This window comes from Populus trichocarpa, chromosome 9, assembly GCF_000002775.5.
Source record: "Populus trichocarpa isolate Nisqually-1 chromosome 9, P.trichocarpa_v4.1, whole genome shotgun sequence".
NCBI lineage: Eukaryota > Viridiplantae > Streptophyta > Magnoliopsida > Malpighiales > Salicaceae > Populus > Populus trichocarpa.
Genome location: NC_037293.2, coordinates 881,385 through 908,932, shown reverse-complemented (window position 1 = coordinate 908,932; position 27,548 = coordinate 881,385). Strand labels below are relative to the sequence as shown.

The window sequence follows — 27,548 nt, the reverse complement described above, 5'->3', positions numbered from 1 at the left end:
TTTTTGTATGAAAAAATGTCATAAAAATGATATTGTTTTTTTAAAAAAAATTAAAATTAAAGTTAAAATTGATCAATATAAAACTCTTTACAATCGTTGAAATCAACGAAGTTAAGTAAAGAAATTGACCAATATATAGTGATATATATATTTAAGGGAAGATCGCTTCTTTATTTAAAAGAAAAGGAAATATCAACTCAAACATGCACTAAATCATTTAGTTTAGTTATGGAATAGTGATTTGAATGACAATGCTCTTGTTGAAAATTCCAATTTAAAAAACTTAGTATTTTTGTTTTTTTTGAAGAATATTAAAATCAGTTTACATATTAATTAATACTAAATCTATTTTTTTTTAACAATCTTAAAAACAAACCTATCATATTAGCCAGTATATTAAAAAAAATTAATAAAATTTTCAAAATACTCATCTCAAAGTTCGGATCCAAAAAATAAAAAACAATCATGCCTTTTTAATTGAACTCTTCGTTACAAAATTTAATAGATGATAACAGTTAAAAAGGTAAAGGAGCACCATGTGTACAAAAAAGAAGAAGTAATATTTAATTAAAAAGGAATGAATTACAATAAATACTCTTTTATTATACCAATAGTTTAACACACCCTATTTCCAATCTTTTTGTGTTAAATTCAGCAATATTTATGTTAAATTCTTTCACTTGATTATGGTTTTGGCTTGGAAGCTTTAAATGCCAAAATGTATATGAATTGACCTCCAATTTGGACAAATATTGGGGCCGGGGGTTAAACTCTACAAAGGAATGTATTTTTTCAAAGAAAGAATTTCGTCTAGCATCGTGCATGTGTTCTTGCACCCTTCATGAACTTGTAATTAAAAAAAGCTGAGCTGTGGGTTTTCTTTATATAAAAACGGTTCATGTGGGCACATAACATTTACACCATTGCATGTCCCCGAACATTATTGCTACCATTATTACTGAGCCCCCACCCACTTAATTGTAAACTACAATTATTTTTCTTTGCTAAAACTTTGAAATCCATAATTACTCTAATTTGTTTATCAAATTTTATCTTTCCCCGGCCCATATGCTGGCTTGTGAAGAATGAGCTGGATATAAAAGAGTTTTTAAGCATGCTAATTAATGATTAGGGTCCTAAAGGTGCCCTATGGGGGATGCCTTTTCTCCTTCTTGAAGTAGAATGTGGTGGAATTGGCGTGCTTTTGTACATGTCTTGCTGGCTTCCTTCACGCAATTCTTCTTCTTCCTTTAATGGCAATCTTCTTGCCATTCCATCTCTATTTTCCTCGTTCTTGGTGCTTAAGTTAAAGTTGGTATCTCCACTGTTCTTTATTCCTACAAGCTGGATTAAATACCAAGTTAACTTTTGTTTAAACCATTATCCAAGCAAAATAACAAGTCCATCAGGAACAGGAGACTTTACAAATTAATCTAGCTAGCTCCTTTGCGTAGTACATCTTGTTTTTTTAAATGTTTTTTAAACTGTTTTTTATTTAAAAACATTAAATTAATATTGTTTAAAAGTTTTTTTTTTTTTGATAATTTTAATAGACTGATGTTAAAAATAAAAAGATAAATAAGTATTTCTAAAAAACACATTGAGCTGCTTATTACCAAACATACTTCTCAAATCTTGGTACAACCACAATGTCACTAATTGAAAACTACAAAGTAAAATTATGTGATAATAATTTGGTTTGCAGAGGGTAGAAATCAAATAAGAGATGCAGCTTTTTGGTATAACAACAATTGTCCTAGTTTTAAATGACAATGTGGGACAGTTTTGAAAGGAAAGGGTCGGTAGAAATCTGATGAGAGAAACGAGAAGAAATTAAGTACTGACCTTACATCCCAAAGAACAGAAACGAAAGGGATCCAGAAGACTTCTCCCACAGATTTGGCATAAATGAGAGACTCCTTTACTAGTGCTACTCTTAGGTTGTGGTCTCTCATTAAGGAAAAGAACTCTAGCACTGTTTATAACGTAAGTTTGAACTCCACTAATGTCCAAAACCTTTTGAATCTCAGCAACCCTAACAACATCATGATACGATGACCTTCTGATCTGTTTTCACATATCCCCACACATATATTTTTCAGAGATGTTGCATTCACGCGATGAGAATGGAAACAATAATGACTCGCCGAAACATAAAAGATGAATTACTTGAATAACAGGATGATCTTTGTGCTGAGTTGATCGGCAATAGAAGCAAAAGGAATCGGTGTTGCAATCAAGGCAGAACATGTTGCATTCGCTACGTGGGGCTTCTCTATGCCTGGGGCAAATGGTGAAGAATGCAGCCGACAATAATGATTCAAGCCATGGTGGTACCAACATTTCCTGTATTGAAGCACCCGATATATTAAAACCATCAACTGGGTCAACTATTCATGTGCATAAATTAAAATCAAAATAACTCCATTATGGTTACCATTATCAAGAAGGACCAATGTAGCAATGGAGGCACCAAAAGTAACAAAACGTGTATTCCAGGAAGGGAGAGAGGGTGGTGTGGAGGGTTCAGAGAAAATAAAAGAGATGCTTAAGATATACCGACAAAACAAAGGAAATGGCAAGAGGACAAGGAATGTATGTAAAGGCATGCTAAAACACAAGGTTAATGTAACGGTTGAGATCTACGGGGGTAGGTTAAAAGGGTTATCCTATCGTTGGATTAATAAAATCAAGAAATAATAAAAGGAAAGAATATAGGAGAAATTATTAAAAAAAAAGGGGAGTAATGCTATTTTTTAAGAATGAGTTCTTAAAATGATATGGCAGCCAACGTCGATACGCCACAATTTAAAACACAAAGTTTTTTTTTTTTAAAGCCTAAACCTTATAATTAACCCATCTCAATTATTACACTTTTTGTTTAATTCTATACTACTAGAAAATTAATAAATATAAATAAATAAAATATTTTTGTTGGGAGATTATGGTGGATTTATTTGACTGAATATGTCATCGTAGTATCCATCAGTAAACACCAATAAAAATATTTCCTCAATATATACTAAGAAAATTATAGTGGGAAAATAAAAAATGAAAAAAAAATCCAAGAAGTATGATAACATGTTATTTTTACAGATAAAATTATCAACAAATTTAAAATTTTCCATTAAATCGATCGGTAAATTCGTCTGTAATATTTAATTTACGACCTGACAAGCGACTCTCCTCTCTCTCCCCCCGATTTCTTCTTCATTCTTTATTTTTCTTTGCAACAAACAACACACCCCCCCTAATTTTATCACAAATCAACCCCCACTACAAATTCGGCCACCCCAACACTCAGTTTGTCAACATTCCTGTTTTGATTCAAATTTTATTGATGATTATCCACTTCAAGTAAGCAAGACTACCCCTTTTTTTTTAACTCAATTTTAAAATGTTAATTTTTATAGTATATTTTTATAGTATATGTATTTTGTTTGAGTGTTTACTTATTAATTTTATAGCTTTTTTCCCATATAAATTTGTTGTATGAATATATAATGTATATATTTTAGGGTATGTTTAACATTTTGTAAAATTTTATTTTTTTGTAAATTGATGAAATTTAATTTGAATTTGTGACTTAGGTGTTTTGTGATGAAATAAATAATGTTTTATTTAACAGGTCAATTTTATTATTGAGTTGAGTTTTTTGGTAAATATATAGAAATTTGAATTTATGTAAATAATTGATAATGAATTAGTAGTACTACTAAAATAGTTTGAATAAGTTTGAGTTAAATCAATGTTCTGTTATTTATTTAGTTTACGTAATTAATTAATACATGTTGTCATCAATATTCTAAATAGGTTTCACATAAGTAATTGATAATCATTCATGGATATATCGAGATTCACTTGAAGGATTGCATAAGATGAATTATTGTAATGGGGTTTAGGCTTTTATTAATTATTCACTATCTAATCTGAGAAATATTAGTGGAGGCATTATTAGATATCCATATAATAGGTGTAAAAATAAAATGTTTCTTGATCCAGATGTTGTAACGATGCATCTTCTACAAAAAAAAAATTCATAGAGAGATACCTATGTTGGTTTGTACACGGATAACCATATGTTCCTCACGAGATCATGATAGAAAGGATGGTTGGGTCAACTTCTAGTTCTAGCAATGTACATGAAGTTGTAGATGATAATAGTAATTCTTATAGGAATATGGTTATGGATGCAATTAGAAAGCATCAAGGTTATATCGGTTAATGTCCAATAGTAGATGAAGAATCTAATACAGACGCGACCAAGTTTTTTTATCTTTTTAAAGACTCTGAAGAATCATTATGGGATGAGTGCACAAATCACAACAAATTATTGGTCATTGCATAAGTGTTCACCATAATGGTTCATGAGGTTGGTTATGGCATAATTGTTGAATGAGCAAAAAGCAACCTGAAGAGAATAGGTTAAAAGATAAATTTTATAGTGATAAACCCATGATGAAATTTTATAGGATATCAGAAAATTAACATGTGTCTAAACTTCTACACGTTATACTACCTTGAAAATTCAGAGTTGACTGAGTGCAGAATATGCTGGCATACTCGTTATAAACTCAAAATTGGCAAGGAAAGGATTATTATTGCACATATGAAACTTAGATACTTCTCAATCACACATAGATTGCAAAGGTTATTCATGTCACAAAAAGACTGCTAAGAACATGACATAGCATCATTCACATGATGCAGTGGATGGAGTTATGGTGCACCTTTTTTTATGGTGAAGCCTAGAAATATTTTAATAAGGTGCATTCTCAGTCTGTGGAAATTGTACGATGGAAATATCTTGATTTAAAGCTCGTATAACATTGCGGTAGTGATTTCTTTTCAAAGTACTTTTCGCTAGAAAATACATTGAAATAATGTTTTTTTTTATTTTTTAAATTTTATTTTTGGCATCAACATATTAAAATTTAAGAACACAAAAAAATAATTTGAAACAAAAACAAATGAGTTATGGGTTTAAATAATAAGATAGTGTAATTGTGTAATGTCCTCATTTTCCCAGGAATACTTTCAAATAATTAATTGTATAGTGTGAGGAATTTTATATATATTATCACGAATCCTTCCTACTTAGTAAGGTTTCATACTTCTACAAAATACAACTCCATTGATTTCCAAGACAGTTCACTATTAGTGGTATCGGTTGATCTGTTTGATCAACCAAATTGGACAGTAGTTAGTTTTACTGTTCAATCTTTCAAGTGGTCGATCGGTTCACCCAGTGATCCCAAGTGGCCAATCGATTTACACAAATTAATTTAAAACCTTTTATTTATGTACCAAACTATTTCCCTCATTTCGGGTCACACGATATGATGTTTAACACATGCATCTTAACCTTTCAACACTTGATTCATTTACCCTAGATCTCAACCATTCACAAACAACACTCTCAAATGATATTTTTCCAAACATATAGTTCAACACATACACATAAAGATTTTAAGTTCAGTAATCTTAATGATGTACAATAACACAAGCAAACTTATAATGTTAAAGTATTTAGTGAATAATATGTAACTTACAATCTTAACTTAGAGCAAAATGAATATAAATATGTTTAAGTTAACATTATAATTCTTGAAATATCCTATATAATACAATTTTAATAAATACAATAACAAAATGGTTTCACTACCAAATCAATATCAAAATGAACGTGACTTCACATAAAAGTTAGTCTTTTACTGAGTGTGATGCACATGAAAGTCAACAATATATCAATATAATGTGAGCACATACATCATATATCAATGTTAAAGAAGTCAACTATAACAACCAATTTAACTATTAAATCGTTAAAAACTCCTTACTTGATATCTCTCATTTTCATCTCTTAAGTCTTCACAACATGAGCCATCTAATCCATACAATGATTCAATTTCTAAAACATTATCCATAGTTGTCAACACCCGATAACAAGTTAAAATCATGTTGCTACCAATTTTCTGGTATCATTAACATCCACTTAATGGATGTTAATCAATTGTCAAGCATTGTCAATGCTAAGGTAACCCCCATTAGCATCATTAGCCTCCATAACCCAGAATGGCTAATGCTTTCAATTCATTCAATATAAATATAAACAAAAATTTTTGTTGATATGATAATGCTTCACAACCTGGTAGACAAATCCAACCCATTTCAATCTCACGTAATAAAAAATACATTATTCAAATGTCGACATCAATGAAAACCTATTGAAAACATTAGCTTCCATATCCCAGAATGGTTAATCAAGTTTAGAGATTCTCCATTATTTTCACTTATCATCTATCAATTTACAGTTCATAATTTGCATATATAACAAGATTGCATTTACTACAAGTACGACATACGATAATAGATAATTAGGTTTAGGTCACCTACTAGTCGAACATGAGGTCTCGCTTCTAGCTCTGGACTAAGACCTAGGTGTGATTGTATCTCCTATCAGAACATGATAGTTCATCTTAAACATTCAATTCACTCACCTATATTCAATGTCCAGGAACACAATTATGCTTGATTTATATAACAATGGCCTCATACCAATGCACACCCTAAATCCCTATGTTATCAAACATCTCATGCATCCCAATTAAGCATAGTTCCTTCCTCAAACATTTATTCTCCTACCACTACCTAGGCCAAAACTCTCTCTTATAAAAAAAGAGTTTCATTCTTCTTTCATCTACTTTTAAATCTTTTTTTTACCTAGTGATTAATTTCATACAATAATATGTCTATAAGGTTAAATCATTCTAACATTAATCCCAACCTATAAAACCTTACCCTTCCATAACATGCAAACACTTAACTTTCTTCAATTTGAACCAAAATTGAAATCAATCATAGGAAGGATATTTTACTTCCTTTTTTTTTACCTTTTTATCAAAAGAGATTAAGAAAGATTAGCTAAAGAAAGCTTATCCCTTCTGTAACAGTCTTAATTTCCAGGAAAACACGCAACAGTAATTAATGGAAATTTCAAGAAATGTTTTTTATACAGGTTTCACCAAAATCTCGGCAGAGATTCCCCTATACCGGAAGGTCTCAAGTTATCGATAAAATTATATTACACTTCCAATTTTATTTCACAACCCGATCCAATAATCTTAAATCTCAACCCAATTCATCATCATCAATATAACACGTCTTATTCAATATCATACAATTCAAGTTCACAAAATAATAATGCATAATTGAATTGTTACATAATATCATCATATAAACTATATCTTGCATAATAACGTCATATAATGTAAGTCAAGTGAAGGATTTAATTTCAACTATAAACATGCATGGTTAAATAGGTAGTTAGAATTACAAACATTAGATTGAAGTCATACATCCAAATTTACGGGTTAATATTATATTTTAAGTTTTGGGAGATAAGTATCTTAATTTACAAAATAATTATATGGCTAAAAGCAAAAGGTAACTAAACTAAAATTGCTCCTAACGTGACCCTAGTAAACCTGAAAATAAAAATTAACATGTACATATAATTATAAAAGGTAGTAACAAAAAATAACAACGATAGGTAATAATTTCCATGGCATTTCTTTTGTTACATAAAATTAGACATACCTCTTTTACAACGTATATTTTCCATCTATTACCAATATCCATCTAATATCCTAACCCATTTGCCGAGAATAATTTCATCTTGAAAATCTCAACACAACTCAATGGTTTCGAATACCATCTCCTTATGAATCTATTTTTATTTGATACCAAGATATTCCTCTCTTGGTATCATTAGTTTATCTCATTCTTTCGAGATAACTAATCAATGCTTTCTCTTACATTCTTTGAAGGGTAATTGTTGATACCAATGAATCTTATTAGTATCATTAGTCTTTCAATACCGAGTTAGACTAATCAATTCCATTCAAGTGCCGATATCAATACAAACGATTGATATCATTAACTATTCCTACTCCGGAATAGTTAATCAATTCTTATCCACTATGGTTTAACATCAAAGTTGTCGATGTCAAGAACCCTTAACATCATTAGCCTCCTTACCCGGAGTAGCTAATCACACCAGGAATGGTTGTCAATACCAATGCGATCTATAGATATAATTAACTATTCTCGACCCGAAATAGTTAATCAACTTATCTTTTTCCATTAACCAGGAGTAACCGTGTCGATGTTAGTAATTTGTAATAACATATTAGTCACCTAATTACCCGAGATTGACTAATCAATTTAAGGAATGTCGGCAACAATGAAATCTCATTGATACCATTAGTTATCCAAACTTGGATAGCTATTAATGTCATATGAAATGTCGGTACCAATGAAACTTCATTAATACCATTAGCTATCCAAACCCAGATAGGTAATTATTGTAATCTCAACCTTCTATTCATACCAATCCCCTTTCATTTTTTTTTCTTATTAATATCATAAACATAGACTACCACATTCAAAGCACTAACATGCCCAACAATTTAAAATGAAAGAAAATAAAAAGCATAGGTGTTAGGCACCTATCTCCTGTAAAAGCTTCACTAGTAGTCTCCAACTATTGTCTGGGTCCTGGGCTCCCCCTGCATCAACATGTATACCACGTCTTTACTCATTAGTGTTTATTCATTTTAAATTCAAAATCTATACGAATTTCTCTTTAATCATCTCATTCAATATTACCCCTTTTTTTCTCAAATTTACATCTCACGTTCCCATTAAATCCTTTTTTCTTAGGTTCTTAAATAAGAATGCAAACCAACATCACAATCGACGTAATTTCTCATTTCAGACATTGTTTTGTGTTTCGTCCATAACTAACATTATATAGTTCAGTTTAAGGAATGACTTAATCCCTCAGAAAGCTAAGAAACAGGGTTATAAGTCCACTGAAGGGAGAAGATCCCAGTTCTGCTCCTAAAGCCCTCAAACTACCTATTATCGAGAAGATGGTCAACTCTTCAGTAGGGTCTGTCCCGACCCATCTCGGTTATTAGCGCATAGATGGAGTTGTAAAAATCCCAATTAAGTAAGGGAAACTTCCTTGGATAGCTAACATCCAAGGCTACAATTTATATACAAAGACCTAGTCTAAATTCCCCCATTTTCATGCTCGAATTCTCTTTGGAAGACCAAGAGACAAAACTGTCCAGTTTCATCAACAATTCCATAGCATTCAAACATTACCAATTTAATTTATCCTCATTCAAAATCAATTCCTTGCCATGTTATATACACTATAATGTTTCCAAAGACACCTTCTTAGAACTAGCTTACCTAATTTATCATCATTTTGCAATTTATCACAATTGTAGATAATTTTTTCAATTTCATTACCTTATCCATCAACACTCTTCTTAACCCTCTCTAACACCGTTATCTGAGATTGGGCTGATGGTTGGACCAGTGTCCTAGTTTGGAATTGGTGCCATGTAAATGGGCGACCAATAAAAGCAGTTATTTTTTTTACAAGATTGGTGCGTTGACAAGTGGGAAATTATAGAAATTGATGATAGATGAATTAAAAGAAAATTGTTAGTGTAATGAAAAATTTATTAGATTATCATAATTAATTTATTTATGTTTATTCAAATTAATATGCAGGTTCATCTCAGCAGCATAACCCTTAATTGATGCATGGTTGTTCCCTCTATATAGTCACTTAAATTAATAGGAAAATGGAAGAATTTTCTTTTGGGTTGTATTTAATAATGCTTCTAATTTGTATGTATAAAAGTTATGTAGTACTATTTTGTTGAAATTTTATGTAGTAAATTGAAATTTAAAATTTGCATTATGTTAATGTCTGAATGCAATTATGATAGTTAATTCATAATTATTTCTTATTTTAAAGGAAAAAAAACTTCCTGGGATTTTTTCTCATTTTTAACTTGATGATTGTGTGAATTTTACCTTAAAAGCTTGGGGTGTTACATTAATTGTGCAGTAAAGGTAATTATTATCCATAATTACTCTTACATGGCATGTCTACAACTATACTACCCATGAGGCAAGTTCATGTCAACTAAGGTGTATAAATATCTCAAGTCAATAGGTAACAACAAATAGGCCATGATACAGTACCACACAACAATCATAACATACACTCTTCCTTCCATTTGTTATACATTGTCATAACCCAATTTTAGGTCCACCCTAAAAATATTATCTTCGTCTTAAAAAAATCAAAGAAAAATAATCAAAAAATGAAAAGCAACAAAAAATAAAAAGATGAAAATAAAAACATATTAGCAACTTGGTAGGAGCAGGTTAAGAAGGGTTGTAGACACATTGAAGAACTAGACTGGGATTTTAGACAACATCGAAGCCTAACTGTACCTCATTGTATCCAAGATCAAAAAACAATGTAGATTAAAGGTCAAATTAAATTAGTTTTGGACAAATTTAAAAAAAAAATAAGTATGAGGAGTTAATTAGATTTTTAATAGACCGGTATGATTTAATAATGGGCTCAATTAAAGTTTCAATTAAGTTTAAGAATTAATTTGGGTCAAATAAAAAGATTTAATTAGGTGCAAGGACTTAATTGTACTTCTAATGGTTCAAATCAATTCTATTAGAGATTTAATTGGTGAAAAATTAAGTTTGAAAGCTTAATTTGGGCTTAATTAAGAAGATTGAAATTTTAGAGGACAAGATTTAATATTTTAAGCTCAATTGCGTGAAATTGGAGATAAAATTACAAGAAAATCAAAGTTTAGGGGTTATTTAAGGGCCAAATTGATGAAATTCATGACTAAGGACCTTTTTACTAAAGGTGCAAAAATTCATGGGCTAAATTTGGTTGAAAAAATGGGTGAAATTGAAGAAATTAGAAGTTTAAAGGTCAATTGAAGATAAAATTGAAAATATCTAAAACCAAGGACCAAGATGAAAAACACGCTGGAATTAGGAGGCACTTTTAAAACTTGACAGGGGTGAATTGAATTGATTCCTATAGTAAAAACTCAATTAAGGACATACTTGAACAATTGAAAGTTTAAGGGCTGAAATTAAAAGAGGAAGTTTAAAACATAATTTTACCCTAAACACCAAAACTACGTCATTTTATTTAAATAAAATAGTGTACTTATTGTTTATTAAGGACCAAAATAATGAGACTAGAAGTTAGTGTTAAGGAAAGATAAAATTCAAAATTTATAACAAAGAAATTCATGTATGCTAAAAGAGAAAACCCTAGTAAGATTGGCCACTAAAGGAGTGAAGAGAGAATAGAAATTTACGGATAAACTCTACTAATTAGTGGCTTTGAACAAGTGTTCTAAGAGAAATATATGGGTTGAAACAAAAATTTACAAATGAGTTTCTAGACATATTGTTATATATTGTATTAAAATTTTAAGCCAATCAGACTTTAAAAAGGTCTTGCTATATAGGTCAGTAGATGCAATACATATATTGTTATTTGTGACCTATTGACTTGTGAAATTCTTATTTGAAAATGATTCTTTTCCTAATTGTTACAACTCAATTTTTAACCTATTTGCTTTTAATTTAATTTTCAAAGAGAATAAAAATTAGATATTAAAATACCAAGGATTGATTTTGGTTAAAAGTGTGATTTGTCAACTTGTAGAAAACCAGAGACTATAGTGTGCTTTTGTTATTTTCCCCCTGATCTTTAGTTTGAAAAAGATCATCAAAATATTTTTAGTTCTTTCAATTTTTAAATTTTAAACAAATTTAAATTTGAAAAAAAAAAGATAGAGTTTGTGTTTGTTTGGGACTTTGAAACTTCTATGCAATAAATACAACCGTAAGCCACAAATAACATGGGGGAGCATTGGCCATAAAAAAACACCCCATGCACACCCACACAATACAAAAAAAACTAACCTTATTTTTAGTAAATAAGTCGCCAACCACCTAGAACTCTCTTCTAGCCTTGATTGTCCTCCCTCACAACCCAGCCTACCACACCATACAAGGTCAATCATTACCCCTCACAACCCCTCTCATCTATTTCCCATAACCAACAAACCCATAAAATCATCTCATTGGTCGTCTTCTTCCCTTACTAGACTAGCCTCCTTTCCCTCTAGACTAGCCAACCACCACAGAAACTAGTAGAGAGAGAGAGACGAAACAAGAAAAAATGAACCTGTGAGGAAGAAAATAGAAGCAGATCTGAAAAAAAAATAAAAAATAAAAAATAAAAATAATTATATTATGTGTTGATTTCTTTGTTTTGCAAGCAGCAGTAACACTCATCGTCGATAGGGAAAGGAAGAGGGGGAAAAGTCACTTCAGATCCACCAACTTTCTCAATCGACGACAGCATATGAAACCAAACGCTGACAGTGATGGTGGTGTGTGGAACCCACGCACCGCCATTACTCCCTCATGTTCAATGCATCCCTACAGCTTATGACCTTGTTTGGATATTGTTCAGAAGGTTCTGCAAATTTTGGATGATTTTGTGTGTTTTGATTACATGTAATATGTGTAATTATAAGTGTGTGTAAGTGAATTAGTGAAATATGTGTGTTACATGATTTTTAATTTTTTGCATTTGTTAAAACAAATAACAAAAAAGAGGAAAAAATAAAAATCTCATAAAATTGTTTTTTCTTTATAAATTGCATATGGCCAAGCTAAAAAAAAAAAACATCACTTTGCATTTAGCATAAAAAATACCATGATTAGCATAAGGAAAAAAAAACAAAACAAAGAAATCATTTTGTGTTTGTAGCATTAAAAAAAATGTATTGATTTTGCATCCATTTTTTGGGATTGATAACAAGTTTATCAAGCATGTTAAATGTTTGGCCCAAATATAATGGCCTATTGGGCTTACATATAAAACACCAAAAACTCATCTTTTTTTGAAAGGGTCCAAAACCCACTTCTATAATTCTCGCGGGTCAAATGATCATTTTAAAAACTTAATTTAAAAGTGTTCTAGGAAAGTGGATTTATGACGAGTATCAATAATTTTGGTATTCACTGATGTTAGAGTCAGAAATATCAACTTTGATATTTATTAACACCAGAGTTAAAAATATCAACCATCATATTTATTGACGCTAGAGTAAGAAATATTATAGACAAATTACCGTTGGATCAGACTGGAATTTTTTCAAAATATTTTAAAGGCATTATTTCCTATATGGTTAAAAATTTATAGCAATCAGACACCGAAAAGACTTTACGATAAAGTCCAGAAGCTACTCTGTAAGAATTACATTATTTTCCTAGTTGGTTTAGGATTATTTTTTTCTATTTTATTTAGAAAGTTTTGTTATTTTCCCATTCTTGTTTAGGAATTTTTACGTAGTATGGATAGGGTTATTTAACTTGTATTTAATTTTTTTAGACTTATTTTATTCAAAAATAATATTGTTTGCGTGTGAGGTTGCTCATACTCTTAGTTCTTCATCAACCTCTTCAAGACTTATCAAAGATTAATTGTCTTTGTAGTGTTTTTCCTTATACTTCTAGTTCTTTATTCGTTATAATCAAAGGGTTAGGGTTTTACATTCAGTAACATTGCTTTCTTGGTTCATGTAATCATTAGGTTAGGTTTTCTATCAATCTAATTTTATCTTTCTTGGGTTATTTTTATTTTATTTAAGAGTTCAAGGGTTATTACCTAATAGGTCCACATCACAACATTAATGTTACTATCAACGAATAGCAACAATAGTAGTAGCAACAACAATAAATAACTTGTGAAAAAAGAACAAAAAGACCAAAAGTTTAAGTTGTGACTTCTTTTATTCTATTTTAACCCTCTTTCATACTTAGATCACCTAGATGTCCCTTGCGACAAGCCCAACTGAGCCCAAGATTAAACCAGCCTCGCCCAAAAAAAAAAAAAAGGAAAGGTCAAGCCTGAGGATTCCCCAACCTAACTGGAAGAAGAAAAGGAAGGTTCAAGTTGAACCAAGCTAGAGGCTAGCCCAACCTAATCCAAAAAAAAAAAGGTTTGAGCTTAACTGAGCTTAAAGTTGGCCCAACCTAGTATGAAGATGAAGGGGAAAGGTCTAACCTAATTGTGCCCAAGGATTGTCCAACCTAACCCAAAGAAGAAAGGAAATGGTCAAGCCCAATCAGGCTAAAGGCTAATCCAACCTAACTTGAAGAAGAATGGTTAAGGTCAAACTTAAATGAGCTTGAGGTTGGCCTAACCTAACCCAATAAGAAAAAGGAGAGAAGGAGATAAGAAAAAAAAATCACTAACTAGACCACATAAATGAGGTCCAATCGAGCCCTCTCTTGGTCTTGCCAAGGCCAACACATCAAAACACATAGAGGAGAATAAAGTTGAATTGAGCAGAGAAAAACAAAAGAAATTACGCACAGAAACTGAGGAGATAAAAGGGAAAAAATGAAAAGAAATAAAGAAAGAACGAGCTATTAGAATGCCATTGTGGCTCCTTTATATACACGCATCACGCCACCAAAAATATCCCACTAAGATGACTTAAATAACATCAAGGAATATCATTTTCGGATCTTAGAGCATGCTTCACGCATCACCTCAATACAACAGGATTCCTCACACAATGGCATATTGTGAAACACGTTAAACACTTTCTTTTCTCATTTTTAATCTAGTCCCTAATTCTCCAATAACTCTTCAATTGAATTTTGAATTTCAACCCAACCGAGCCCAGTGAAGGCCTAACCAGAGAGAGAAGAAAGGAATGGGAAAGAAAGAGAGAAAAATGGCCCAACCTTTCCCAAATACAGCCCAACCAAACACAACAAGGGAGAGAAAAAAGTATTGGTACGGTCATGTTAATACCGCCCACACCACATACTGGTTTATAGGGCACTCGCTTTATAAATTGTCAGTGTGGGCGCCTATCTTTCTCGCAATGGCTAGTACAACACCTACCTTGTTCAATACGATATCTATACCAATAGCTCATTGCATAGGTTACCTCCGCAGTAAAGGTAATTGTTACCCATAACTAATCTTACATGGCATGTCTGCAATTCCATTTTCCAAATGCAAATTCATGTCACCTACAATGTGTAAATATCTCAAGTCATTATGTAACAAAATATAGGTCACGATACAGTATTACACACAACAATCACAACACACACTCTTTCTTCCCTTTGTTATACATCATTTTCCTACTTCAGTTCTCTAACTCAAACATCAAGGGGTCTCTTATCCTAATAAGAGATTTATTTTGAAAGAGTTCATGAATCCCAAGCCTAACCAAGAAACAATTCTATAAAGCCTAGTGCACCATATAAGAAAAGATCCAGATCCAAACCAAGATTATTATTTTTTTTTTTTATTATCAACATATAAGGACCATTTCCTACTTTGGTTTACTAAATCAGACATCAAGAGTTTCTTATCCTCAGAAGAGAATTATTTTATAAGAGTTCATGAATTCCAAGCCTAACCAAGAAAAAATTCTCCAAAGCCCAGCGCGCACCATCAAGGAAAGATCCAAACCCAATTCATGATTTATTTATTTTTCTCGGCTAGAACCAAATATATAATATCATATCAAAGACTTATGAAGTATAAAAGGCCCATCCTTTCTTCTCAAAAGTCCCTTTCCGCGCTTCACAGCAAAAAACAACTTCCCCGACACAATCTCTCCACTACACATCATTGATAGCCCATCCTATCTCCTAGAATACGATTTTTAGTCCTATGACTTGTGCTTTATATTTATACATTAGAATCTGTTTTTAATTCAAAACCCACTAGAAATTTTCAGCACCACACACGCAGGCTATCTATTACTTGCAATGTGAAAACAAAATTTCCGCAGAACAATATTCGTTTTCATATAGAAGAAGGCAAAGACTTGTACATCTTAGTCCACAAAATCCACCTAATAAAAGACAAGGTGTCGTTTCTTTTGTTTTTGTGTAACAACCAAAGAATTAGTTTAGACCTGAGTCGTTTCCGTAGGTATGTTCTGAATCCTAAACAATGGGATGCATGGATATGATGAGGTCTCTAAATTATCAATTCAATTCTATAATATCAGCATAAAATATGCGAAATTCTTATTACTCCATGACGTGCGTTCTGGTGAAAACAGTCAAAATGTTAAACATTTTCAAGTTTTTTATGCTAATATTCTCAAGCAATGGTAAGTTTAGAAATATTCTATCCCAAGTAATTTTTCGAAAGATCTCTCATAGTTGAAATTATTTAGAAAGTGATTTAATGAATTATCATAAGATAAGCATTAATTATTATTAATCTATACAAAATTATGGTGATTCACATATATATATATATATATATATATATATATATATATATATATATATATATATATAAGGGTATCTCCAATGAAAAAGGCAGATGAAGAGCTAAAAATAAAAAAACTAATTTTAGTTTTTTTCCCTTGATTTTGCAGCTCCACGGGAATAGTCATGCGAATAGCCAAAATGGTTTTTCTGTTAAAGAAAAATCATTTCTATATATCTATTAAGAGCCAAAAACATTAAAATAAATTATTTAAAAATTTCATATTTCATTTCCACAACTTTTCTCTTCTCAAAAAATCCAAAAGTATTAATGTTAAATATATTAAAGTACAAATTAGTTATTAAAATGGTTTTTTCCTTTCAAGTGCTCATAAAAAAAAATCATATTTACACTATTTAAAAAGCTATATCAATAATTTAGCATTTTTAAATGATTTTTGCCATATTGGAGATGCTCTAAGCAAATTATGGAAAGTAACAATAAGAAGTATAAGCAAGAAAAATGGACAGAGTTTAGTTATATTTTTGCATGGAAAATTTTGATTATTTTAGAATGAAATCGGTATTTAAAGAATTAGATTCTTTTGACCCCATAAAATCAAATTACTTCTACGAATGTTAAATATCAGGAGAGAAAAAATACTCTGATTACTCGTAGAAAAGGAAAAAGGAAAAAGAAAAAAGAAAAGAAACATACCGTGATTTTCTCAAAGAAAACGTAACTTCGCCTGGAGACATTGAGTAATTTGCTGGCATCTGATATTGATATCTAAATTGATTTTTGTTAGCAAAAAATGAAATGGTTTCTGAGCAAGCAAGAGAGAGGTTTTAGATGGTTTGAAAACCCGGTTCATCATGTTAATTTCCGGTTTGACAGCTATGTTTTGGCTACTGTAATGCACACTAGCTACTGTTTTAAGCAACTTGACTTTAAAGATGAAAAAGAGTCTTTTTCTTGATTCCTCATTTTTTGAACACCCTTTTATTGTCTTTAGAAGTTTCTGCTTTTTTGTTATTTCTATTACAGACAACAATTCTTTTGAATCATATTCTTTCCGCTGCATATCTTTATTCTCTTTTACTACATGATTCTGTTCAGTCTGTGAAGTCGGCTTGGTTTCTGGAAATGGGAAAGCTGTGTTTTTTTCTTCTGTCTGTTGTGTTCTTGGTTTCTTTGCTTAATGGAGAAACAGTCACTGCCGCTTCAAGAAAAAAGGTAGCCACTGGTGTAAGAACCCGTGATGGATCAGAAGAATGGGGATATGTAGAAGTTAGACCAAGTAAGCAAACTGTTTCAGTTTTCATTCTTTATATATATATGTATGTATGCTATTAGTAATTGAAAATGTGCCCATCTTGGTTTGTGTTAAACAGGAGCACACATGTTTTGGTGGCTTTATAGGAGTCCTTACAGAGTTGAAGATTCATCCAAACCATGGCCAATCATTCTTTGGTTGCAGGGTGGACCTGTGAGTACCTAATTGCTAATGTTTGGTATCAAAATGCTCCATTAATTAATGTTTGGTTTGACAAAACAGGGAGGATCAGGTGTTGGGATGGGAAATTTTGAAGAAATTGGGCCGCTGGATACCTATCTGAAGCCCCGGAATTCGACATGGTTACAGGTGGCTGATCTGCTCTTTGTGGTAATTCTCATCCACTATCTATATTTTTTTTTTTCAGGATTTCTCTCCTATTTGACTTATTCTTTGAGGGGATTGTTCAGGATAATCCAGTTGGCACAGGATACAGTTTTGTGGAAGAGGGTGATGCAGACTTGTTTGTCAAAACTGATGACGAGGCAGCAAGTGATCTAACTACTCTGTTGGAGAAAGTATTTAACAGGAATGAGAGCCTTCAGAAGAGTCCTTTGTATATTGTAGCAGAGTCTTATGGAGGCAAATTTGCTGTCACCCTTGGTTTATCAGCTCTAAAAGCAATTGAAGCAGGAAAACTGAAACTTATACTTGGAGGTAATCATTAATTTCTTGCCAGCCAATCAATCTTCTGTTAAAGGAACACGATCGAAACAAATTTAATTACAAGCTATTTCTGCACACGCAGGAGTAGCGTTGGGTGACACTTGGATCTCACCAGAAGATTTTGTGGCAAGTTAATTAGTCTTGTTCGTGTATTTCATCTCTTGTGTTAATTAGAGAGAAAAGATTATTTTCCCTGCTGCATTTTTGGATTCTGATATTACAAATTTGAAGTTTCCAGCTTTCATGGGGTCCTCTTCTAAAAGATTTGTCGAGGCTCGACAACAACGGACTTCAGAAGGCAAACAGGTCCAGGCTATTGCCGTGTTCTTAATGAAAACAAATTAAATATTGACAAATTGTCTTAGTATTAACATCTTTTATTTTACAATACAGCCTGGCTGAGAAGATTAGGCAGCAAATCAGCGAAGGTCAGTATGTTGACGCAACAAATTCTTGGTCTGAGCTTGAGGGAGTGATTAGTGCTAACAGCAATTCTGTGGTATTCTTTGTTGTTCTCTTAATTTTCATTTCTTTTATGATCAGAATTCAACAAACAATTTGAATTATATATTTTTGTGGCAATATTCTCAGGATTTCTATAATTTTTTATTGGATTCGGGATCGGACCCTTTATCTCTAACTACAGCTGCGGCTGAATTATCGCAAAAAAATGCAATGAAGAGCTACTCGAGGTATATCAGCTCTCTGAGGTCAGCACTTCCAGGAGGTGGTGTCGGTGATCTTGATAGCATAATGAATGGGGTCATTAAGAGAAAGCTTAAGATAATCCCAGCTAATTTCTCGTATGTTTCCTTCATGCTCAAGTAATTAATTATCATCTAATTAAGAAGTAATTAATCAATCCATCACTGAACAATCTTTTCGGTGTTTAATTACAGATGGGGAGAGCAGTCCTCTAACGTTTTCAACCAGATGGTAGGCGATTTTATGAGACCGAGAATTAATGAGGTGTTGTCCTCATTCTCTTTGTTCAATTACTAGCTAGGTCAAGCTGATTAGATCCCAGAATTTCATGGTTAAGAGTTAAATCAAAGAGTATATCCCCAGCTCATTAAAGAGCTTGATTAGATCCCAGAATTATTATTAAGTTATTTTATTTATTCATCTCCTTGTCTTTTGTAGGTTGATGAACTCCTAGCTAAGGGAGTGAATGTGACTATATACAATGGGCAGGTATGATTTCTCTCCATGCTAGCTAGCATGGACCTTGAGGAATGGTTTAGGGTCCCCATGCATGGTCCACCCATGTGCATCATCCATCCCATGTGCATCATCCATATGTCTATTAATCATTAATGTGAATATTAAAATATCTTGTCTATTTTTTTTTAGTTTAACGTGGGTGTTCGGAACAGCTTGCGCGCACCTCAACTATTATTATTTATTGAGAAGCAAGCTAGTAAAAATTATAATTTAATTAGTCCATGTGCTCTTATGATTTACTCCTTGTTTTTTGAAAAGCATAACATGATGTGCTATTAAAATAATCTAAAAAGAATTAAGGGCTTAACTTTGATTAACAAGTAATTAATTAAGCTAATTAGTATGATGAGTTTTCTCATATTTAAACTAATTAATTTATTTCCTTGCTTGTTATATATAGCTTGATCTCATTTGTTCAACCAAGGGAACCGAAGCATGGGTTGAAAAACTCAAGTAAGAGTGTGCCTTATTTTTCTTTTATTAGATATTATCATTACTGCTTTCCTCCTAGCTCTATATATATATATATATATATATATATAAACTATGCAATCATCAGACTGATAATAATACATTTTTCAGGTGGGAAGGGCTCCATAGTTTTTTGAGCATGAACAGAACTCCTCTTCTTTGCGGTGCAGAAGGACAGCTCACAAAAGGATTTACCAGGTCGTACAAAAACCTGAACTTCTTCTGGATTCTTGGGGCAGGCCACTTTGTAAGTCAAAACTATACCATGCATCCTCCATTATTAATATACTTTAATCAATAATTCTCAAAAAAATTGATTTGTTAACTGTAAGTCCTTAATTATTTAACTTTAAAAAATTAATACCTAAATCTATTTAAAAATAAGAAAAATTATGTGATCATAAATGTGAAATATTGATAATAAGTTAACCTCAAAATTAACATTTTAAGAGATTTTATTTTGTAGAAGGTAAAAATTATAAGAGATAACATAGAAAATTACAAATCTTCATGTACTCATATTTTATTTTCATTAGGAAAAAAATGTGTATAGTTAATTTACTATAATTAAGAAAATCTAAAAGAATGAAACACTAAATTAGACGCAAATACAAATAAATAAATAAATAAAACCAACAACGTGCCAAAAGGTTGAAGGTTAATAATGATGTTTTATTAGCACTACTACATTGAAAGCACTGAGAGGCTATTATGACTTGTAAACTTCGGCCACCCCACTTGCTGAAAGTCACGTGTGACTCAATTATCTGTCATTTCACTTTCATGCACACCACATACTAATTATGGAGTGAGTTAGTGTATCCATGTTGCTTGAAAAGTCATGCTAACCCACCATGGTGGGTGTAGTTGTCCAATGGTTTGAGTTAAAAAATCTTGTACACCAATTTCTTTTGATCTAAACTCAAAATCAAGTTTAAGCCAAATTTATTTTTATCTAGTTTTTTATCAAAAAAAAAAACTCAAATCATTGTTGTTTTTTATTTTGGTTTTCTTAAAAAATAAAAAACCCTGAAACAATGTGGTTTAAAAAAAAAATAATTTGAGTTGATATATCAACCTGCAACTTAACTCATAACTTGAGTCCCGAGCTGGGTCAATCTTGGGTTAGGTCTTATAAGTATGATTCTAAGTTTATCTTTCCACATGCATTTAAAGAACTCAGGTTTCAATCTTTTACTTCCAAGACTTCAAGTCATAACTCCGGTTAAATTTAACTTATTTCCTTTGCTCAATTACATGAATGAAAGCAACTAAAATCATTCTAGTAATCTATAATAAATAAAATTCATGATATGTAACGATAGTATTCTAGGGAGTGTTTTGGTAAGTTAGCCCATTTTAAAAAAAAAAATTAATTTGTAAAATAACACATGAGAAAAAATAATTAGAAATCTAGCACAATTGAGAGAGTCACAGGTGACATTTGCGACACGCGAGTTGCAGATGTCATATGCGACTCCACTGTCCATTTGCGACTCATTTTTCGCAGATGGTATATGCGACTCCTTTAACAGATGCATCCAAGAGCAGTCTACTCTACAATCAACTCCCTACAAAAAAAAAATTAGCAATTTGCAAAATCACAAATAATCAGTTCTTCATCATTAAAACACAATTCACATAAGCAGCACATAATATATTAAATCGCAAATAACAAATGTACACTGACAATTAAGAAAACATAACATTTTATTAAAATTAAACTAACTATACATTTATTCACAATTATCTTAACTTGTAATTATATCTAATAATCTCCTCAACTCATAAAACTCGAGTTCGGGTATGTAATATCCATGTAGGTTTGAGGAGGACCAATATCATCCCACCTCGTGGACAATCCTAGGTATAGTTTTTAAACACAACCTAGTGGTCGACTTGGTATAATGATCGAGTCACAGGTCAGATGGGTTGACCCGGGTTAACAAAAAAAAAAGAATTGGATGATATATTTTATATGTATGTCTTCCTCCTCTCAATCAAATTAATTTCTATCCTACACTAATACTAAGAGAATGGTGCAGGCAAAGCATTAAATATTACAGCTTGAAAATTTCTCATTCATGATATATACACAAGAAAGTCTTCCATGCCATCATGGAAACAACACCCTTTGACTTCATTGCAGACAAATGTAATTTTGTTTCTAAGTTCATTGCCATCATGCTCTATGAATATTTTAAAACCAGAAACGAAAACAGAAAAGACTAGTTTGCCCAAAACTGGGGAGATGCAAATAAAGAACTAATACAGGAATCATGATTCCTAGATGAAAATACTTAATTAAATAATATGCAAAAATTACCAACCTTGGTAATTTAATAACCAGCATGTTGTTTTACTTAGATGAATCAAGCAATAAAAACAGAAAAGATATAAAGTTTACCTGAACGTTTCTGCCAGCAAAAAGAGGTTCTCTAAATGTCTAGTTACTGGTTCACTTAAGCAGTCAGTAAAGAACAGGGATTTGAGAGAGAAGAATGGTTTAGAAAAGAAATAATCAACATGGAAGACTCAACCAATAAAAAAACAAAATATAAATAGTTTACCAGTAAAAATGGGGTTCTCCAAGTGTCTTGTTATAGGTTAGCTTAAGCAATCAGAAAAGAAAAGGGAGCTGAGAGAGAAGAATGGTTTAGAAAAGAATGGTAGCACAAAGAGTGTGGAAGAGATTGAATGTTAATAGTAGGTTTTGCAGCTGCTTCGTTGGCTTAAGCAGACAGATTCGGTTTTCTGTCTTCGACTCTTCAATGAAACGATGATGTTTTGCTTATATATATATATATATATATATATATATATATATATATATATATATTAAAAAACACATTCAGGTCTCATCTGGGTTTACCCGGGTCGACAGGGTTTTTCTGGGCCAAATCCTTGGCTGGTTTTTTCTTAAACCCAGCCCGGTTTCATCCCAGGTCAGTCGGGTCCCAAGTCGACCCGTCGGGCCGAGCCAGGTTTTAAAACTATGGTCCTAGGACGCTCATGGATGGGCCTGGGATGTTTTTAGACAGGTCAACATCCCCAACACTTCCACAATAAGCAATCTCATCTTCCGTTAGTGCTGTTTCAAGACGCTTAATCTCTCTAACCTCTTGAAGTCCGCCACAATATAAATTGAGCTTGGTGTTGGCCACAATATGTCATATCTCATCAACACCTTCACGAATAGTCATTACTATTTTCCGAGCTTCCCGTACCAAGTAATTAATTTATATACATACATTAAGAACCAATTAGTAGTCATCATCCATAATAAAATTATTCTAGTATTTAATAAATGTAAAATATTATTGCATACTAATCGATTCTGTCTCGGATACTCGAAGGCATAGTACATTGAATTATATGAATGTCTCGGGAAATACGACTAGGTCGGTGTAATGAAACGGCATATAATGGATATATACTGTGTCATGTAGGTATCTATGTCAATTGTAAGTTGTCACTCCTCAAAAACACGATCTCTCATAGCATCCCAAAGATCAAGGTAAGATGCATGAATTACCAATCAATTCCCCTTGCGTTTACCCTGACGACTAACACTGTGCAACTCCTTTCTAGTATCAACATAATCCAGTATATGCTAAGATAGTCTAAATTGTCGCATTACCCGATCTGGACAATGCATCTCAACAATATCAAAGCAGTTTAAAGGGACTTGTACTAACCAAATGTCAAATCTCTCACGACATATAGGCAAAGCTTAAAGTATCAAGTTCTTCATATATGGCATCCATATAACCTATCAAAAGATATAAAACAGTTATCTCAAATAATAAATTGAAACTAAATAATTAACTTTAAAATAGCAAAAAAACAATTAATTACATTTGTAATATAGACCAGATGTGATTGTTGTGCGTCCAACTTATCCCGATAAAACTCGTGGATATGATTGGGATTTACTGTAAAATATCTAGCCACACACCATTTAATAAGACAACCCACAAAGTTAGTATATTTCCTTACATTCAATTTATATAAATAACATGTTGACTATAATCAACTATATTTTATTATTACCTGAAACCAATTGAGAGTGGCCTCTAAGTGATAGTGTTAATCATGTTAATACCCTAGCTCTCTGAACACCCGATATGAATATGCTCTCATGTCTAGAATTATGTTAATGAACATTGAAAATTACAAGTTAGTATTTAAAATTTCATTAATTCTAGTAATCAAATAATTTAAAATACATATACCTGAAGAAATAGAAGACACCAGGCAATTTGTCTTCTTTTTTTTAGACATGTTTTGCATAGTTGCTGATATAGATATGCAAGAATGGCTCCCCCCAACTATAATTTGAAATGGCACAAAAATCATCAAGAACCATCAGAAAGTACAATGAAACTGCATTTCCAATAGTACTCGTGAAAATAAATCCTCTAAACATGTGTAATATGTATGCCCGAGCATACATAATAAGCTGGTTTGTTGTCACGTCTACTAAGGGGTATTAAAATTAGCGCCCAACAATGTCAACCTGATGCAGTCGCCCCTATAAGTATTGGCTGGAGGCACTTGTCCTCATAGACAATCACATAACAAATCTATATCAATCAAAACTCTACTGTTGGTCATAGATGTCTTATCTATCAGAAGACCGATCAACATCGCTACATCCTCGAGTGTTGGTGTCACCTCACCAACACGTAGATGGAAGGTGTGCATCTCGCGCCTTTATCACTCCACCAATTCTGCAATCAATGCATGGTCAAGATTTATGCGACGCAACTAACTGATTTTATAAACACCAACCTCAATAAAATACGAATGCACATGTTCATGCAACTCCATCAAGATATGTTGTCTAGGTGTCACTGGATCACCGCCCTAAATATCAAACAACTTAGTTAAATCATCAAAATAAATCTTTAGAATATTTATCTGACCTCATCGCTCCATATATCATTGGAATGATGTTGATCCTGTATAAATAACAGCAACCTATCATCAGGACCTTCATCAGTAACAAGGGTGGCCCTGCCTGTTGACATTTCTAAAAGAGGTTGAACCTTCTTTAGTCCAAACCATGTCTATCTCAAGGTCCTGTATAAAAAAAATTGTTAGCATTTGCAATTAAATTAAAGTTGACATAATTTAAAAAAATAAAAAAATAACATACATTATCTAGTTTCATAAGTTTTTCTATTATAACCCCTTTGACTGCATATATAATATATATTCAATGAATAAGTATATGCAAGCTACAATGACGTATCATACAAAAGTCGAAAATGTGGACTATTTGCATTTTTATATGACAAGTTGGAATAGAATTCATCTACAAATTATACATAGTTCATATTTAATGAAGTGCAACATGAAATTATTTGTGAGCATGGTCGATGATACAATTATCATTTGCCACAAGAATAAGTTGCTTGATTGATGTTAATGTGAGCATGGTCTCACACTTTTCTTGTAACACTAGCTATTAAAGATGTCTCAGATTGAAATATATCACCTTTAAGATAAAAAGAAAAGAGATATCAGGTGTGATCTTGAAGTTTTCGCATCAGTATCTTAGCTAGGACCTTTGAAGACCACAACACATCACGACTTAAAAATTCTTCATTTTTTTCTCTACACTCCACAAAACATTTATTACACCTAAAAAAAATTTATATTGTAGCTGAAACAGGCAAGCGACGAATAGTTTTTAAAACATTATTAAAAACCTCCAACAAGTTTGTGGTCTTGTCATAACGACGACCACCATAATTATAAAATAATGCCCACTTTTCTTTAGGTTCAGCATCTAGTCATGCTCTAATTGCATCATTTGTCTCTAGCAACTTCTCATATAAAATGTCAAACTCCTGTTTAGAAGGGTGTGCACACATCTTATGCAACGTATTTTTCAAGAAAATATTTTTTTACTTTGTGTTTAAATTATTCACAAAGTGTCATGAACAATATCGATGATTGTTAATAGGTTTCGAAAAAATACGTTCCATGGAAATCTTTATCGTCATATGTCTATCTGATATAATACACAACCTAGTTTGTCCCTCAATCATATATCGGCGAAGCAAATCCAAAAATCAACTCCAATTATTGTTCATCTCTTCTTCCATAATAGCAAAACACAACGGAAAAACTCCATTTTTTGACCCCTTTAAGTTCATTTAAGTGTGTTAATTTATTAATTATTTTTTTAAATGTGTCTTTTTTTTATCTATGTTAAAATAAGAAAAAAAAAAAACTCTTATCCCAGGTATGCATTAGTGGTGAAAGTACTAATCATGATGTCAGCAGCATTAGATAGATTGGTGGTAACCACTGTGTGCAAAAAAAGAAAAGAAAAACAGTACACTGACAAACCTTGAGAGGAATAGTACAGACATAGATAATCTTACTTTATCTTAAAGAGGTGATTCATATTTCCAATTCAAACTTCAGAGTGTACGCATAGTTGTTTTTTTTCATCTTCTTTATAATGGCGGGGCTACAGGTACCAGTAGACCAACCCTGCATTGCATTAAAAATGGTGGGGCAAATCACACAGTCACCAGCAGCAGATGCAGCTGCTTCTGCAAAGAAAGACCAGAAGAGCAAGCATGAAATGAGAAAAGTTTGGTGAGAGAGATCGTACACAGTTTGAAGCAACTACAAGCAAAAACTAGTACGCATGGAGAACTACAAAAACAAAGATATTTATATAGATAAAGTGGCTGCTGTTGCAGAGCTTGCTTCGGAGTGCTTCTTTCATGGGAAATAATTTAATTTTCTGGTTTCAATTATTTTTCCACTATTGTTAGTTTTTCAGTTAATTTGAATGTCCATTAGGGGTGTTTAAAAAGAAAGAAAAAACTATTGCTACTAGAAAAAAAAATTTGAAGTGTAGAACTAAATAAAAAATAATTACAAAAAGAGGATTCAGGGCCAAATCGTCCACTTGTTTTTACTTGAGGGACAACAGAAAAATTGAATTTATAAAAAAAGTTGTACATTGATCACATTGTCGGTGACATACTGCTTGATTTTTAAATATAAAAGGCAGAGTTTAAAACAAAAAAAAGGAGACCTTATTCTCTTTTTCTATGTTTTCGACGTTATATTTTGATTGAAAATCTTTCTTACTTGGATAGATTGATTTTTATATAAAATTGGAATTGTGTGATATTTTTATTATAAAAAGTAAATAAAAAACTAGTTGGGTTAATTTAAAATAATCCACAGTTAAATATGTGATCAGAGTTAGAAATATGAGATGAGAATAACCTCATAAAAAATAAACTGAAACAAATAAAAAAATTTAATTTTTAATCAATTTAATGTGAAATGATGAAATTAAAAAATAAAATCAATTAAAAAATAATAATTCGAGTCAACTGAGTTAACTTGTCAAGCTCGTGGTCCGAGTCATGAAATTGAAATAACCTTATAAAAAATAAATTGTAAAAAATTATGAAGTTCAACCTCCCAATAAACCTAATCTTAAAGGATGGAATTGAAATTGAAAAATTAAAAAATTAAATGGCACAAAAAAATAACTTAAGTTAATCCGGGTTAAATTACAAAACTTCTTACCTGATTCATGAGACGGTAATAATTTTATATAAAGAAAATCAAAATAAATTACGAAGTCTAATTCTCAATCAATTCAATGTTGAAGGATGAATT

General features: G+C 31.8%; 2 protein-coding genes across 2 annotated transcripts; one reads left to right on the top strand and one right to left on the bottom strand.

The window, feature by feature from the left end:
• Positions 1-853: 853 nt before the first annotated feature.
• On the bottom strand, positions 854-2,576 carry LOC7463332 (protein RGF1 INDUCIBLE TRANSCRIPTION FACTOR 1). The gene is made up of 4 exons (XM_024607979.2): positions 2,438-2,576; positions 2,170-2,346; positions 1,846-2,067; positions 854-1,344 (listed from the first exon to the last, which is right to left on the bottom strand). The coding sequence occupies exons 1-4, from the start codon at positions 2,438-2,440 to the stop codon at positions 1,129-1,131; spliced, it is 618 nt and encodes a 205-aa protein (XP_024463747.2). The 5' UTR covers positions 2,441-2,576; the 3' UTR covers positions 854-1,128.
• Positions 2,577-16,997: 14,421 nt separating this feature from the next.
• LOC7496466 (serine carboxypeptidase-like 51) lies at positions 16,998-26,812 on the top strand. The gene is made up of 13 exons (XM_024609103.2): positions 16,998-17,486; positions 17,581-17,675; positions 17,745-17,852; positions 17,933-18,179; positions 18,271-18,314; positions 18,427-18,494; positions 18,582-18,687; positions 18,780-18,991; positions 19,088-19,157; positions 19,332-19,382; positions 19,813-19,865; positions 19,995-20,130; positions 26,377-26,812. Exons 1-13 carry the CDS (start codon positions 17,333-17,335, stop codon positions 26,503-26,505), a joined length of 1,473 nt encoding a protein of 490 aa, XP_024464871.2. The 5' UTR covers positions 16,998-17,332; the 3' UTR covers positions 26,506-26,812.
• Positions 26,813-27,548: the final 736 nt, after the last annotated feature.

Bases quoted from the DNA above. Each gene is read 5' to 3' on its own strand.
- LOC7463332 (XM_024607979.2), bottom strand. The intron at 2,068-2,169 runs GTAATTCATCTT...ATGTGAAAACAG, and splicing joins AAGATCATCCTGTTATTCAA to ATCAGAAGGTCATCGTATCA. The intron at 1,345-1,845 runs GTCAGTACTTAA...TATTTAATCCAG, and splicing joins TCTGTTCTTTGGGATGTAAG to CTTGTAGGAATAAAGAACAG.
- LOC7496466 (XM_024609103.2), top strand. From the start codon at position 17,333: ATGGGAAAGCTGTGTTTTTTTCTTCTGTCTGTTGTGTTCTTGGTTTCT. The intron at 18,180-18,270 runs GTAATCATTAAT...CTGCACACGCAG, and splicing joins ACTGAAACTTATACTTGGAG to GAGTAGCGTTGGGTGACACT. The intron at 18,495-18,581 runs GTCCAGGCTATT...TTTACAATACAG, and splicing joins GGACTTCAGAAGGCAAACAG to CCTGGCTGAGAAGATTAGGC.